Source organism: Camelus bactrianus, chromosome 7, assembly GCF_048773025.1.
Source record: "Camelus bactrianus isolate YW-2024 breed Bactrian camel chromosome 7, ASM4877302v1, whole genome shotgun sequence".
NCBI classification, from domain to species: domain Eukaryota; kingdom Metazoa; phylum Chordata; class Mammalia; order Artiodactyla; family Camelidae; genus Camelus; species Camelus bactrianus.
In genome coordinates, this window is record NC_133545.1 from 20,133,634 (window position 1) to 20,151,812 (window position 18,179).

An 18,179-nucleotide genomic window follows, 5' to 3' on the forward strand; every position below is an offset into this window, starting at 1 on the left:
CTCAATATCTTAAAGGCCTGGTAGTAGAAGAAGGGTTGACAAAGAAGACTAAGTATGAGAGTCCAGACATGTAAAAAGAAAACCAGATGCCAGGGAAGACAAGGGAAAAGGATGTTTCAAAATTAAGAGAGATCAGGTAAGATGGAGACTGAAAAACATCCACTTGATTTGACAACACTAAGTCATCTGTGACTTTAGCAAGAGCTACTTCAAAGACACAATGGGAAGGTATGGCAATGAAGATAGCAACTCTAGTCAATGTTTTCACAGACTTGGCTATGATAGAAAAGGGAGAGACCAGAGAGAGAAAACTTGTGCAAGCTCAAATGCTATAGGGACAACTTGATGGAGAGAAAGAGGTTGAAGACGAGAACAGAGAAGTGGTAATAATGTAAATTTTCCAAAAAGGCAGGCAGGGATGGAATCAAGGTACAGATGAAAGGATGCAACAACTATTTCTGTTAATATTAAACATAAAATTCTACATGAAAAGAAAGTATTTGGAAAAGCCATACAAAAATTGTATGTACCAAATTCTGAGGTTAAAAAAAAGTATATTTAGACTTATGTAATGTAAAATAACCTAAGCTCAACTCTTCTGTATGAATAACTATAGACACTAACTACTCATAATATAATCACTAACTCATTCAATAAACACTTACTAAACATCTGCTATAAGTGAGGAAGTATTCTAGTCTCTGTGGAAGATGACAGAGAATAACACATTATTTTTGCCTTTAAGAAGCCTATAGTTAGTAAGCAGGTAAGTTCAAAGACAAGTAATTGCAATTCAGTGTAAGTACTATGATCCTTTGTACATACAGAGGAAGATGGTGGCACAAAGGAGAGGCACAACAAAACAGACTCTAACAGACTGGGTTTGAATCCTAACCTTGACATTTATTACCTATATAGACTTCGGGCAAATTCTGTAGCTTCTCTCTAAGCCTCAGTTCCTCATCACAGAAGGTGATAAAAAAGTTACTTACCTCACAAAGTTAGGAGGACTAAATAAATTAATGCTGTAAAACACCTTGAACAGGGTCAGACACACAGTAACTACTCAGTACCAGTAACCTATTTGTTTTAAAAGAGAGAATAGAAAAAAGCTGTATAAAGTATACTTGGGTGGGTCTTAGAAGAAAACTAGGAGAATGGCAATCTAGGAAGAAAAAATGGTACGTGCAGAATCATGACACAGTGTAGTATTGCAGAAAATTGCAACTTAAAAAAAAAAACTCCCTCTCAACCTACCTTGTTACAATTTAAGGCAATTAACTGCAAATACTTCTATAGGTGAAATACAAAATGAAAGACATATATGGTGAGGTTAGACAGATAGAAAAGAACAGACAGAAAAGATAGGGTAAAGAGGAAAAATCGACAAAACTGTGACCAATTAGATAAGGGGTGAGCAAAAGAAAGGACTCTAATGTGATTCCCAGATTTCTGCCTTGATTCACTAAATTGATGAAGTAGCCATTAAATTAGTCAGAATAAGGAGCCTAGAAGGAAGAATAGGTTTGGCAGGAAAGATGATGAAACTTTTTTCAGACTTGTACTCATCAGTCACTTGGGTAGTAATGTCTAGTAACCACTGGCAAACAGGCCAGAAAAAGAGGTCTAAGTTGGAGATAGATTTGGGTGTTGTCAGGATATTTATGATATTACCCTTGGAAAAATAAAAGAATAAGGAAGGAAACAAACAAACATATATATCCTTGGATACCAATACTAAGGGACAGATAAAGGAAAACTAATGAGAAGTTCAAGCAATAAAAAGGATAACTAAGAGTTCTTTAGGAAGAGAGACTTTGTCCAATACTATGTATTCCCAGCCTCTATTTTGAGGGTGTCAAAATCAAAATCTAGAGAAACTGGGTAGGATTAAGACTAAGAGACATCTAATAGATTTGGCAATTAGGAAGTTATTACCTTAACAAGTGATATGTAATTATTTGTATAGAAAATAAAAATAAATAGAATAAAATATAGAATAAACATAATTCACTAATAAAGAACTAAGAAGAAAGCAAATATCAAAATGTTAATATAGTCGTCTTTAACTGGAATTACTATAGATGATTTTCCCCTTGTTTCAAGTTTTCAATATTTTCCAAATTTTAATAATGAGCTTATACTCCTTTTTTATTGAAGTATAGTTGATATAGAATATTATATAAATTACAGGTATACAATACAGTGATTCACAATTTTTAAAGGTTATGCTCCATTTATAACTATTATAAAATAGTTGCTACATTCCCTATGTTGTACAATATATCCTTGTAGCTTATTTTCTACCTAATAGTTTGTACCTCTTAATCCCCTACTCCTATATTGCCCCTCTCCCCACTCATAACCACTAGATTATTATCCATACCTGTGAGTCTTCTTCTTATTTGTTAAATTCACTAGTTTATTGTATTTTTTTAGATTCCACATGTAAGTGATATCATATAGTATGTCTTTCTCTATCTGATCCATGTTGCTGCCAACAGCCAAATTTCATTCTTTTTTATGGATGAGTAGTATTCCAGTGTATGTATGTATGTATGTATGTGTGTGTGTGTGCTGTTATGAGAGCTTATATTCCTTTTATAGTGGTGGTGGTAGGAGGTGGAAGACAGTAAGTTTTATCAAAATTTCTGCTTCAGTAGCAGAAAAGACTTAAGTGAGTCTATCTTGAGGAAGATAGATAATAGAGATGAAATATTAGCAGGCAGAGAGCAGAAGATAAATGGAAGGAAAAAACAAAACCAATGCAGAAATGAAATCTTCATTGGAAGTAGCACAAAGGAGTACAAACATTGCTGAAAACATAGTCAAGGACCTGCAAGACAGGACCGAGAAAGGCAAACAAGATAAAGATGAACTCTGAAAACCATAAAGCATTGCTGAAAGAATAAAAGAAGATCTAAATAAAACCCATATTCAGCGATTGGAAACCTTAACGTTCTTAAGATGGTAGTATCTCCAAACTGATGTACAGATTCAGCACAATCCCCGTGAGAACCTCAGCTGAGTTCTTCATACAAATCGACACGCTGATTCTCAAACTTAACATGGAATTACAAGGGACCCAAAATAGCCAAAACAATCCTGAAAAAGAATCAAGTAGGAGAACTCACACTTTCTGACTACAAAACTTGCTACAAAGCAACAGTAACTGAGGCAGTATGGTACTGGCACATGGACAGACATATAGATCAATGGAATAGAATCAAGTCCAGAAATAAACCTACATATGTTTAAAGGTCAACTAATTTTCAACAAGAATACTAAGGCTATTCAACGGGGAAAGAATCGTCTTTTCAACAATTGTGCTTGCACAACAGGACAGCCAGTTGAGATAACCCTTACCACATACCAAACATAAAAGCTAACTAAAAATGAATTAAAACATATATGTTAGAACAAAACTATAAAACTCCTAGAAAAAAAACACAGAGGTAAGTTTTTATGACCTTGGATTTGGCAAAGGAGTTTTAGACATGACACCAAGATCAAGAGCAACAAAAGAAAAAAAAAAAAAGATAAATTGAACTTAACCAAAGTTTAAAACTTTTATGATTCAAAGAACATAATTAAGAAAGTGAAAAGACAAACACAGAATAGGAAAAATATTTGTAAATCATATATCTGATAAGGGACTTGTATCTAGAATATATAAAGAACCCTTATAATTAAAATAATAAAGATAAGTAATTCCATTAAAAATTGAGCAAAGGATCTAACAGACATTTCTCCAAAGACATACTATTAGTCAACAAGAACATAGAAAGATGTTCAATGTCAATCATACCTCAAAAAAGCTAGAAAAAAAGAAAAGAAAGAAAAAGAAAAGATATTTGACATTATTAGTCATCAGGGAAATACAAATCAAAAACTATAACGAGATGCCACTTCATACCCACTAGGATAACTAGAATAAAAAAGTCTGATAACAGCAAGTATTGGCAAAAATGTGGAGAAACTGGAACCCTCTTACACTTCTGGTAGGAATGTAAAATTCCAGTCACTTTGGAAAACAGTTTGACAGTTCCTGAAATGATCAAACACAGAGCAGAAAGTTACTAAATGACCCAACAATTTTATACCTAAGTATATACCTAAGAGAAATGAAAACATGTGTCCACACAGAGATCTGTACACAAATATTTACAGGAGCATTATTCATAATAGCCAAAAGGTGAAAACAATCTAAATGTCCATCAACGGATAAACGAAATGTGGTATATCCATAAAATGGACTATTATTTAGCCATAAAAAGAATGAATTACTGGAAAAAAAAAAAGGAACGAAGAACTGATACCTGAATCAAATGAATAAACTTTCACAAAAGACTGTATCATTCCATTCACGTGGGAAAGTCCGTAACAAGGAAATCCATAGAGACAGATAGTAGATTAGTGGTTACTCAGGGCTGGGACAGTGGGTGGGAGAGAATGCAAGCAAGAGAACAGAGTGACAGCTTTAAGGTTTCTTCATGAGGTGATGAAAATGTTCTAAAATTGACTGTGGTAATAACTACACATAGCTGAATAGACTAAAAAACACTGAATTGTACACTTTAAATGGTGAATTGTGTGGTATGTGAATTATACCTCAAGTAAAGCTACTAAAATCATAAAAATGGGAATGTTAAAGTTTAAAAGTATTAACTACTCTTGTGCTAAAGAAAATAAATCAAAAATTGAATTGCAGTGATCCAGAAATCCCACTCCTGGCATAGATCCAGAGAAAACTGTAATACAAAAAGACATATGCACCCCAATGTTCATAGCAGCACTATTTACAATAGCCAAGACATGGAGGTGACCTAAATGTCCATCGACAGATGTACGGATAAAGAATATGTGGCATATATATATATATATATATACACACACACACTATGGACTACTACTCAGCCATAAAAAGAATGAAATAATATGATTAGCAGCAACACTGATGGACCTAAGATTACCATATCAAGTGAAGTAAGTCAGACAGAGAAAGACAAATATCTTATGATATCACTTATATGTGGAATCTAAAAAAATGATACAAATTCTATTTACAAGTCAAAAACAAGACTCATGGACATAGAAAATAAAAGCTATGGAGAAAGGGTGGGAAGGGATAAATTAGGGGTTGGGGACTAATAGGCACACACTACTATATATAAAATAGATTAAAAAAAAACAAGGACCTACTGTATAGTTCAGGGAATATTCAATTTCTTGTAATAACATATAATGGAAAAGAATATAAAAAGAAAAAATATATATGTACATATATGCATAACTGAATCACTTTGCTGTACATCTGAAAGTAACACTGTAAATCAACTACACTTCAATAAAATTTTTTTAATTGAATTGCAAGATATTTAGAAAATAACTACAACAAGAAGCCTACAATCTACAGGACACAACTCAAATAGGGTTCTGAAGAAAACTCATAATTTAAACAGAACGAATGAAAAGAACATTAAGCATCTAACATAAGAAGACAGAAAAACCACCACAAAATAAACCTAAGGAAAGCTAAAGGAGGGATTTAAAACAATGAAACACAAAAATAATAAATAAGAAAAGAGAGAAGATAACAGAACTGATTTTTTTAAAAATTCAAGAGTGGGTTCTAAACAAAAAAAAGGGCAAGGTCTCACACATACAAAATAAGAAGTGATAATGAATAAAATGATAACATAGTCACAGATCAGAATTTTTTTTAATCATAAAAGAGTATCTTGCCCACTTCACACAAATAATTTTGAAAACTTGGATGAAATGGATTATTTTCTAGGATAATATAAATTAGCAAACTTTCCTCTCAAAGATATAAATTGTAAGCAAGTTGAATTACCATACAAGTAGAGAGGTAATTGTCAAAAAGCTACTCTCCCCACAAAATACTCAAGGTCCAAATAATTTCATAGGCAACTCAACCAAACTTTTAACTTCAATGCCATTAAACCAGAGAGGGAAAGAAAAAAAAAAGCATAGAAAAAGAAAGATAACTTAAAATTTTTTTTATGAAAGTGGCATAATCCAACAAAGATAAAATAAAGAAAACTATAAAGCAATTTAGCTTATAAGGAGCAATGCAATATTTCTAAATAAAATCTAGAAAACAGAACCCAGCAGCACATTAAAATATTAACACACAATAACAAAGTGAGTTGATTCAGGAAAGCAAAGATGGTCCAGTAACAGTAAATCTATTAGTACAATCCACTACAATAGTAGATACAAAAAGAAAAAGTACATAATTCCCATAGAGGCTGAAAATGTACTTCTGTATTTTAAAAAAATCTTAATAAGATGCTAAGAGCTGACTACTTTAATATAATATGTACACTTCAATCTAAAGTCAGGTCTAACTTTAACAGGAAAGCACTAAAAAACTCCCATTAAAGTCAGGAATAAGACAAAGATCCAATACTATCTTACTGTTTAATATTTTTGGAAAGTACTAGCCAAATCAATTTGACAAAAGAAAGAAAGAAATATAAAAGCTGGAAAGAAGGAGATAAAATTATCTTTATTTGGTAATGATATGATTATTTAACTGCAAAACCCTAGAAAAACAGTGGGAAACTATTACAGATAGTATTAGAATTCCATAGGTAGCTAGGTACAAAATTAATAGTCGGCAATTAGTAGCATTATCATATTCAAACAATAAGATATAAGATATAATAGTAGTAGAAACCCTACTTACAATAGCAACAAAAGATAAAATACCAAGGAATAAACACAAAAGGAATGTAAAAGGTCTGTATGAAAAAAAAACTTTTAAAATATTATTGAGGGATACAAAAGTCCTGAACAACAAGAAATGAATGTACACCCTGTTCCTGAACAGAAGACTGAACTTCAAAAAGACATCAATGATCTCTAAATCAATCTATAAACATAATGCAGTACCAATAAAAATACCAACAAGATTGTGGAGGGATGCTTGAAAAACTAATTCTAAGTTTTATGCAATAAGCAAGAATATCCAGGAAAGCTGACTAGAACAAAAGAGGACTATAATCAAATAATGGGTCACCAGGTATAAGTAGGTAAAATGATCAATAAAACATAATAAAAGCCCAGATAGAACTCCAAATTATATGTAGGAACTAAGTACACCTGCGGGCAATATTTCAATACTGTGATAACTGGATAGCCACCTGCAAGAAAAGCAAACTTGGATTCCTACTGCAATACTTTACACAACTTAAATTTTGTATGAATAAGTGCATTTAACTTAAAAATAAAATTATAAAATTACCAGGAAAAAATAAGAATTTTAATTTTAATTAGAAATGATATTGAATAGGGAGGGCCTTTCTTATGACACAAAACCTAAAATTAAAAAAAAGATTATTAGAACTACAAAAAATGTTAATTTCTGCTGAAAAAATATACCATAAGCAAGGTCAAAAGCCAAACGAAACTGAAAAATATCTGCAACATTTATCTGAGACAAAGGACTAATTTCCTTAAAACAGAGTTCCTATAAACAATATTAAACAACCCAACAGAAAAATGACAAAAAATGTAACCAGATGAAATAGAAATAGAAGCAGATTTTACAATATAACTAACAATTATGATTGTATCGTTCTTAGACCTACTGAAAAAGATGAAGAAAAATATACCTCTTAAATTGGTGATTTAAAAAAAGTTTAATAACCCACGCTGTTACCAAAGGTATGGAAAGCCAGTACCCCACCATCGATAGGGGAACACAAACTGGTACAATCTCTATGGAGGGCAATTTGACAATATCAATCAAAATTTAAATAGCACATATCCTTTGATCCAGCAATTGTACCTCTAGTAATTTATTCTCAAAACAGACTCACTCATGTGCAAAATTATATACAGGATTTTTATTTTATCATCCTTTGTATTAGAAAGACAGTAAACGTTTTAAAAGCCCATCCAAACAAAGAAATGCTACCAGTTCTCTCCCATCCTACACACACACACACACACACACACACACACACACACACACACACACACCTTTCTGGAAAAGATACGCAAGAAACTGGTTGCTTCTAGGGAAGGAAAGCAATTAGCTGGGATCAAAGGAAAAAGGAAAATTTGCCTTTTATCATGTGTACCATTTGGATTTTATATCATGAACATAAATCACATTGAAAATTTTTAAGTTAAGATTTTCAGCATTATTTTTACACAGCTTTACCAATTGTTATATTTTTCCTCCTCTCTGTCAGTTTTCTAGTTCCTACCTTAGCAACAATGTTTAACTGTTTTCCCAGCTTATACATGGCATTTACTCAAATTCATACAGGTAAATCACAACAGTAACTTAGATTCCATTGTCCCCATGACCTCTTTGCCCAAGCTGCACCTCTGCACACCTCTTCTACAAAGAGCACTGTGCCCCATTCTTTACTGGGTATATAGAGATTATGAGTTAGTAGAAATCCAGGACTAAGAAGCTATGAATTTCCTAGCCTATGGGGCAAACGCATAACTACTATTGTATTTTAGGAGACAGCAAAAAGGAAAGACGCTGCTCAAACAAGGTTTCACAAAATATCATTTGTGCTCTGTGAAGTATAGTGTACTATTTTTATATTTAAAAACCTGACTTTATCCATTTGTCCAGAGTCAATGGAGCTATGGGGAATTGAAACACACTAAGCAATCAAATTCACAAGAATTTAATTCCTTACACAGTATGTCAACATATTTAGAATTTAAGAATATATATGTATATGTGTGTATATGTATATATCTATATACATATATATTTGATATATAGTCTTATTTTTTTATCTTGATATATATATATATCAAGAGTATCAAATCCTGCCATTTCAAAGAATCACACACAAATAGTAATTATGCCCAAGGAGAACTATGTGGTGCTATGAGTGTGTTATTAAGGAGAAGAGAACAAACAGAAGGTCAGAGAAGACTTCTTGGAAAAACAGTGTGATCAACCTGAGATCCAGTGGAAGAGAAGTTTAAAAAAAGAGAATAGAATGAGGAGTACGAGATTTCCTGGATGATGGAATAGCATGAACAATGGCCCTGTGGCAGAAGGGAGCATGATCTGTCTAAGGAGGTGGAAAAAGATCAAAGAGCAAGAGAACGTGATGTAGGATTACCTAGAGAATTAAAGAGGGGCATTTTAGGCCATGTTAAGGATTTTTACCTTAAGAGCAATGAAAAGCTAGTAAAGGGTTATAAGCAGAGAAGAGAACAGGCTTGCGCTCACAAAAGATGAGTGTGCTGTACAAACGTGAGTGGAAGCAGGAAGACTGCTTAGAAAGCTATTGCAGGAGACGTAAGTGAGGGATGATGGCAGCAAGGACTGGAGTTATAGCAGAAATAAAATAAATAGGACTTGGTGATTGATTATATCCTAAATGCAAGGGAGAGGAAAATGTTAAGGAGGATTCTTGAGTTTCAGGTTCGCATAACTGCATGGATAAAGATGCTATCACTGAAAGAGAGAACACTCCAAGATCAGGTTGTTTTGTTTTGTTTCATAGGGGGCTGGACAGAGGGTAGATGTGCAAAAAGTAAGCAAGGGTTCTGAATGCTGAGTATCTGGACATCTTGGTAGAGAAGGATAAAAAATGTTAAAGAGGATTAGAATTCAAAGGAGGGAGAAAGTTAGCTACAAAAACTTACTATTTTTTAACCTCCAAGGTCAGCCATAAAATGGGCCTAGACATTTCTACCCCTCCCTATCACCTAAAATCTTTTTAAACATCTCAAAATAAAACCTTTCAATCAAGGGGAGAGGGAAGGCTTAAAATTCAATGCTTGGAAAAATAAAGAATTGGTGTGAAAGAATTTCAGAGTATATATTGAAATATCAGATGTTCCCAATTCTGAGAGTGAAGAAACGTCAGAGGCTTCCTGCCTGGGGAAGGAAGAATGACATGCCCATCAAGGGGAAAAGAAAGCATAAAGAAGAGCCGATGGCCCCATTGCACGAATTTTCAGTTTAAATACTGTTTATCTTTACCTCTGGACAAATGGCTTTTCTTGGCCTTGTGTGCTAAGAGAATGCAGAATTAAGCTCCACACCTAAGCCCTTTATCAGAAATCATGGCTTCCACTGCCATCAGGTGGTGGCAGTGAGGAAGTGCACCAACCAGATTCTTAGAGCCTGGGAATGCCTATGTGAAGCCTATGATATAATTAATCTAAGATCAAAGACTTAAAGATTGCAGTAGTAGAAGGCAAATTGATGATATCTTTGGTAAGAAATTTATCTTCTCACCTGTCAATACACAAAAATGAAAATTTTTGCTATTAATTTGGGGTGAGAAAAAAGATTTCTCCTTTTTTCTTTTTCATATTAAAGATCACATATTTAACAATTCTAGAATACCTAGTCTGATACTATCTGTCATCTCAAACCCAACTCCTGGTGTATTTTATATATGACTAAAATTGCTTCACTGTTCATTTCAGTGGCGCATATAAATGGATTAATATGCATTTCTAGCACGCATCAATAACCTTATCTCAAACATAAGCAATTGTCTCACTGAAAGTGCAAAATTCCCTTTTTATCTTCAAATTAATCAAATAACAATTTTTGACAACTTAGAAGTACAAAGCACAATAGTAAACACAATTCAAAAACCATCATATTCTCCAAACTCATCACCAAACATATCACTGATAAAATCAACGTCAATATTATTCACAAAAAACATGCTGAATGATTAACACATCATTCTTGATAGTTTCCTTCAATATAATATTTGACATTTTGGGCAGTACACCTTCATTCTACTGTACTGAATATTCACTCACAAATGTAGCTTTTTTCCCATTATCTACGCACATACATCGATTTGATTGTCTTTCAAGGCATGTGAACACAAGGCTAAGAAATTGTAGGCAAAAACGTGAAATAATCACACTGGGTAGATGTTTTTACAATTCTCAATCAGATGTTTTCATATGGTAGACACAACATAATTTTGTCGCTAAGTATATTCTTGATCTTCATTTTCTCCCGTTAAATCCAAACACACCATCCATTCTGTCTCTGGACATTCCAAAATATTAATAATTCAACTAGTTTTCCCTAATTTTCTTGGTTCTGTTCCCATCCACCTCCAACACCCCCAACCCCCGTCTCCTTTCTTGTTTCAGAATGCCTAACTCTTACACACTCGAGGTGATTTTTACAAAATCACTCTTTGGAATGCTCTTCCCTTTTCTCTCCTTAAAAATAATCTCCCACAGCTAGGCGCCAATGTCTTTCTTTTACAAGATCAAACTGCCTAAGAGGACGAGACTGAAAACCGAGTAAGCGAAACATTTGGGAATGTCAATGAGACAGCGTCCTCTCCTTCGAAAAGAAAACACAACTCTTAGCACAGAGCTTTCAATAGAGCAAAAATACTTTTTCCCGCTGTGCTCCTGTTCCCTCCCTGACCTCCAAGACACCTTTCCTTTTTTCTAAGCCCCGGTCGCTCTGCTATGCGTGGGCCTGCCTTTCCTCCTCCCAAGGAAAAGCAAGCCAGGGAGAAAAGAAAAGGTAGCAGTCCCCTTCTCGCCGCGCCTGCGAGCTGTCAGGATCGTGCCCCACGACTCACCTGGCAGGTGCGGCCGCCCGGAGAGTTGCACGAAGCGGTTGAGCTGGCCAGTCCCCCGACCCCCGCTGCCCCCACTGCCCCCGCCGGCCCCGCTACCTCCGCCGCCGCCACCACCTGCGGCGCCTCCTCCCCTCCGGCGGTTCCTGTCCCAGCCCTGGGCGGCCGACATGCCGGCTAACGACTGCCGCAGCCCGGTCGCGGCAGCCCGTGGCCCGGCGGCACTAGCCGAGCCTCCTTCCTGGGCTCCTCAAGAGACCCAGGAGACAGGGGAAGGGGGAGCGCCCGGTCTCACCTGCGGCCAATGACTGACTTACTTGGTGACAGACAGCCAATGGCCAGTCGTCTTCTTGATAGGTGGAGGGAGGCGGGGAGAGACGTGGTAACCATAGCTATGGCTAAAAAAAAGTGGGGGGAGAGAAAGGCAGAAGCAGCCACTCATCACTCGTATCCACCGCGCTAAGCGAGCCCGCTTCGCCAGGACTCCTGCGGGATCAGGCGGGCCAATCGAAGGCCGAGTGAGCGAGGCTACGCCTGTAGAGAGTCCCAGCGGCAGTCCCGGCGGCAGCCCCGACTCCAGGCATGTTCTGGATTCAAGAACTCTGCCCTGTAAACATTGAAATCAGAAACAAGACGCGCACGTAATACACATGTTTGAGGACAATACAGTGTTCCGCCAGCTTTACAGACTGAGATCCTTTTCCCTGACATACACAAAGAGGGGGAAAAAACCAGGGGCGGGGTCAAAGCTTGACTACAAGAATGAGGTATTCCTAGGTTTTATTTGTCTAGTCTTTCCGTCGACTGGCGGAACTCCTCCCTTACTCAGTATAAACCAGATCCCAAGCAAACAATTTTAAACCTGGTTAACAAATGTAGGAAGATGTTCAAGCTCACCAGTAGTGATAGAAATACAAATTAAGACTCCTCAATGAGGAAACCTTTTCAGGTTTATTACGTTAGTGAGGATTCTTAAAATAACACCTAGCAGCAAATAGAGTGTCAAGAAAAAGGTTCTTTCATAAATGACTGACGGCTATGTAAATGTTTTTGTTCAAACTCCTTTTTGCTCATAGAAAACTTTAAAAACTTTAATCAGCTGGAAGACAGGAACAGGTACGGATGATCAAGATCAAAGAAAAATGTAGATGTACAGATCAGAAATTCCTGTTGTTCCAAAATTAAACAGAAAATTTGGCTTTGAACTTACTGGGCGCAGTGCAAAGTGGGAAAGTACCAGATTATTCACTGATGTTTATGAATGATATGGGAAAACCATGTAAATTCCTTAAGGAAAAAAAAAAACTTTTCAAGATTCTTACGTCTGATGGCGTTTTTACTTCTCTTTCGCTTGATGCTTAGAGGAGACCTAACGTGATGCAGAGAAAAAAGATAATCTACTGGAACTGAGGATGCATATCTTCTTGGTGCAAGTTTCATGTTGCCACTGGCCCCGCCTCCTTATTTTGCTACTTTTCGGCCCTGTGGGCAGGTATTTTACCCCTGAAGCATTAGAATGCACTTCTTATAAAAATGTTGGAGACCTGAAAAAGTCCATGGCTCTAAACCATGAAAATCAAAATTAATTAAAGAATCTGTACCATTGAGTAACCAAATAGTAGATGAAGTATCCTTTATAGGAATACTCCTATAAAATTTTTACATGATAGACTGTCACAATTTTGCAACCCCTAAGGAATTTGGAGATCACATTGAGCATCAACCACTGCTGTTATCACGAAATGAAAGTTGAGACGTATATGCCTCTAGAACATAAAAATGTAGTAGCCTTGTAGAAAAAATTGAACCTCAATCTCATCAGACATCTATAAGTAACCATCAATTTATAGGAAATAAGGAGGACAGAAGAAAATAAAAAAAGATACCACAGAGATGCAAAAAGCAAATCCAGACTATGGAAATTCTACAGGGTAAGCAAGCAAATTTCTTCAAGAAAAATTGCACAGGAAAAAGAGATCTGGAGGGGGAAAAATCTGTAGATTAAAAAGAGACTTGTGATGATTGTGTAACTGTGAATATACTAAAAATCATTGACTAGTAATGGTTGCACAACTTTGTTAATACATTAAAAACCACTGAATTGTACACTTGAAAAGGGTGAATTTCATGGTATGTAAATTATATCTCAATAAAACTTTAAATAATATGGGAAGGAGGAGTGGTTGGGGAGAGAGGTGAAACAACATTGGCTTCCCTTTAAATGGGTAAATTATATGTGAATTGTATCTCACTAAAGCTGTTTTTAAAAAGAGCAACATAAAAGACATATCAATGAATTGCAATAACGTTCACACTTTAGAAGTGTTACCAAACCAAACTTGGGTCCATTCACCCATGTGCAGTAAAAGCTATCTACTGACACCAGGTTGTGGTGAAGGAGAATGCAACGTTTACTAGAGGCACCAAAAAAGGATTATGGGCAGCTAATGCTCAAACAACCCGAACTCCCAGACGGATTTCAGGGAAGGGTTTTTAAAGGCAAGGTGATGGAGAGAGTCACAGAGTGTGTGATCAGCTCATGAATAACTCTCTGATTGGTTGATGGTGAGGTAACAGGGTGATGTCACAGGGGTTAATATCATCAGTCTTCAGGCTCTAACCTGTCTGGGGGCTCCATGTTCATGGTCATCATGCAGTTAGCTTCTTCCATCCAGTGGGGGTTTCAATATATGTAAAACAATGCAGGAGTGTGCATCAGCCATTGTTATCTATGTCCGTCGGGGAAGATCTAAAGATTCTGTGACTCTTCTATATGGCTGATTTATTGTTTAAATTGTCACCGGTTCTCCTGGCCCAACTGCTATTTTTTGTTACTACGTGTTCACATTCTTTAAACATTAACTCTTGAGCCAGCCTTTTGTGACTCAGGGGAGGCCAGAGAGACTAAAGCTTTTCTACAAACAAGAGGCAGTGGAGGACATGATGGTGTGTGTTGGGCAAGGGAAGGTTCTGTCCCAGGAAGGCCCCACAGGGTGAAATAGTGGGCCTTATGTGAATCCTGAGTCATACAAACTGGGGAAAAAAGCATTGATGAGACCATTAGAAATTTGAACACTGAATATTTTATGACATTAAGGAATTATTGTTAATCTTAGGTGGAACAATATTATTGTGACTATGTTAACAAGAGTCTTTACCTTTTAAATATACATACTGAAATATGTGTGGATAAATTATTTAAGTCAGTTATTTGCTTCAAAAAATATAGGACCCAGCAATTCCACTCCTAAGTATATACCCAAGACAAATGAAAACATATGTCCACACAAAACTGTGTACATTAATGATTATAGCAGCATTATTCATAACAGCCCCAAAGTGGGAACAATCAAAATGTCCATCAACTGATAAATTGATAAACAAAATATGGTATATCCATACAATGGAATATTATTTGGTAATTTAAAAAATGAAGTACTGATACATGAATGAACCTTGAAAAAATCACGCTAAGTGAATGAAGCCAATCACAAAAGACCACATATTATATAATTCTGTTTATACAAAAATGTCCAGAATAGGCAAATCTAGAGAGAAGTGGATTAGTTGTTGCCAGGATCTGGAGGAGAGAAGGGGCACAGGCTTTCTTTTTAGAGTGATAAAAATGTTCTGAAATTAGCTAGTGGTGATGGTTGCACAATTCTGTGACTATATTAAAAATCACGGAATACCCCACCTTTGTATATGTCAAAAATTCTTCATAATAAAAAAATCTAAAAATTCTCCATAATAAAAAAAATCTACAAAAATAAGGCGATATTAATCAATAAACTGAAAACCATCTAATATAGTTTCATAAATATATAATCAATTTTAAATTCCATAAACAAAATGAAAAATTTATTCTGAACTAAATTTAAAATTATTAAATTATTTTAAAAGCCTCTTAGAAAGGTTATAGCCAAATGTTTTTAATGTGGAATTTGTGTACTGGTGGGTATTGACATGATTTGGAGAGAGGCCTTCAAAATAAGTGCATGCAGACAATATGTACCTATTCACATGAGGTAATATGAAGTACATGATATCATCTATAAAGTAATCATGCCAAAAACATTAACTTGAATGGAATCAAGATATAAGCATTAACATCCAGTTTGCAGGAACTTTCAGGGGACAAAGGAACAAGTTAAATGGCATGTGAAACAATCTAACAAATCCAAGGGGACAGTCTCCATAATATCTAGACTGATCTCCCCAATAAACCAATATCATGAAAAACAAAATGAAACAACACAAAAACAAAATGGAAGGGTTAATTAATTCTTAATGACTTAATAGATCTAGGCAATGATAATCAATGGCTGCTAGCATAACAAAAAGAAACAAGCAGGCACTAAGTCGATGAAGTATTCTTACCAAAAAAAAACCAAAAACCTGAATTAAGTCAAAGTTTTAGCTCTAACTACCAGTTCACAGGAAATAAAAAGACACAGAATATGTTAAATGATATCTTGGGGGGGTGTAACCTGAAAATATATAATGTGGAAAACTCTATAGAACAAATAGCCTGTTTTCTTCATTATATTTCAAGGAAAAGGAGGAGGAAAAGGAAACCTACAGATTACTAGAGTTTGAGTTTGAGACATAGCAACCAAATGCAGTGTTTGAGACTTGTTTACATCTTGATTAGAACAAGCCAACTATTTTTTTAATGGGAAAATTGGATTGGATATTGGATTATACTCAGGAATCGTTAAGTTTTTTTAGGTAATGTAGTTTTTTTTTGGATTTTTTTGCTCTTATATTTTGAAAAAGTAGACTGAAATATGTATAGGTAAAATGCTATGATGTCTAGGATTTGCTTCAAAATAATCCAGTAAGTGGGGTATGGGAGACAGGAAGAGAATGTAGATTAAATAAGGATGGCCATGAGTTGATACTTAATGTTGCTAGGTGGTGGGTACTTGGAATTCATCACACTATTCTCTCTGATTTTGTGTATATTTGAATTTTCCCCTCATAAAAAGATTTTTTAAAAAATAGTTCTTAAAAGAACAATTCCAAATTAAAGGAAATTTACAACAAAATGTGTGCTGTCCTCTTGAATAAATCAGCCTTAAAAAAATTTGAGGACAACTGGAAAAATTGGAATTTGGAGAGGTTATTAGAAGATATTAGGATATCATGATTATATTTGTTACATGTAATAATATTAAGCTTATATAAGAAAATCTCTTTGGTGGGGGTGGTACAGCTCAGTGGTAGAATGCATGCTTAGCATGCACAAGGTCCTGGGTTTTATCCCCAGTACCTCCATGAAAAATCAAAAACAAACCAAAAAACTTTAAAAAAATTTTTTTAGAGGGAAGGTAATTAGGTATCAACTCGCAGTTGATACTAACTCAGAAAACAAGTCAGTTGGAATTAGCAAGAAGTCTGCATTGAGAATATTTTCCAGGAAATTCTCAGTTATAAGTGTTAAATACATACCGTGATTCAAACAAATTTCCAGAATGAATTTCCAGCCAAGATTTTATAATTACAACATTTGATGTAGTGAGGAAGTAGAGGATTGAGGAAGTGGTGAAAAGTACTCACTGTATTATGAAATCTAGTTTTTTATTTATCATAGTAGTGTCTTAAACTCAGCACTGCACTATGTAACCCAGTGGCTCTCACTGTGACTGCATTTTCAACTAATCTTAGACCATTTTGCAAAATATTGATGTTCAGGCTCCAGCCAAACCAAGTGGATCAGAATCTCTGGAGCACAGGCATTGGCCATACTTTTAAAATTCCCCAAGTTACTCTAATCCACAGCCAGGGTTGAGAAAACAAATGCAATCCTCTGAACCCCAGTTTTATCATGTGCAAGATGAGAGTAGTATCTTCTGTTTTAGCAACCTCTGAGTGTTATTGTGACAAAACCAATGAAACAGTATTTGTGAAAGTACATGGAAAAGTATGTTTTATGTAAATGTAAGGTCATATTCCCACATTAACAATCAATGTATAGCAATCCTTTAAAAATGTTTACCTCTTGGGTTGTTGGTTCATTTTTTGTAAAATAGAACCCAGGATCATATAAATTCCTTAGAGAATAGTCAAAGGTGACTCACTGCTTGTCATCAGCCCAGATCAAATAAGCATTGACACTGAGAGCCCCAAATAATGAGTCTTTAGTTTACTTAATTACAAAAATTATAAGCATTATACACATATGCATTACACATATAGATGTCATAGAAATGCAAAGTACAAATTGTAGCTAAGGTTAAATTTGGCTGCCCAAGGAAAAGAAGGAAGAGGGCTCCCATTACTGAGAACCTTTTGTGAACTAGGTACTTGTAGGTATATTATCTTTTTAACAAGCAAAGTAGCCTACCACAGTATTATTTGGAAAATTAAGTCATGAAATCATTTTAACAGGTTATGACCAGTAATTCTTTTTTTTTTTTTACAACTGTAAGTCTAGTTATAATATAACCCGATTCAAAGATATTACATGGTCATTTACTATGTTCCCCACATTGTACATTTCATACTCATGATTCATGGCCAGTAATTCTTAGAAGCAATACAGTGGGAAAAGAATAAAAATATGAACATGAGGAAAGGATCAGGAAG

General features: G+C 35.2%; 1 protein-coding gene and 1 long non-coding RNA gene across 4 annotated transcripts in view; one reads left to right on the top strand and one right to left on the bottom strand.

Annotated features, from left to right (window-relative positions):
• The window catches only part of KLHDC10 (kelch domain containing 10), a 51,080-nt gene extending 39,222 nt beyond the window's left edge, over positions 1 to 11,858 (bottom strand). For 2 of the 3 annotated variants that reach the window (XM_074367066.1, XM_010947678.3), the window contains exon 1: positions 11,592 to 11,858. In XM_074367066.1, coding sequence (XP_074223167.1) covers positions 11,592 to 11,760 — 169 coding nt within the window. In that variant the 5' untranslated portion in view covers positions 11,761 to 11,858. The remainder of the gene's footprint in view (positions 1 to 11,591) is intronic. The other variant, XM_074367067.1, reaches the window with a different exon arrangement.
• The window catches only part of LOC141578246 (uncharacterized), an 81,187-nt gene that overhangs the window by 56,394 nt on the left and 6,614 nt on the right, over positions 1 to 18,179 (top strand). The window lies entirely within an intron of this gene.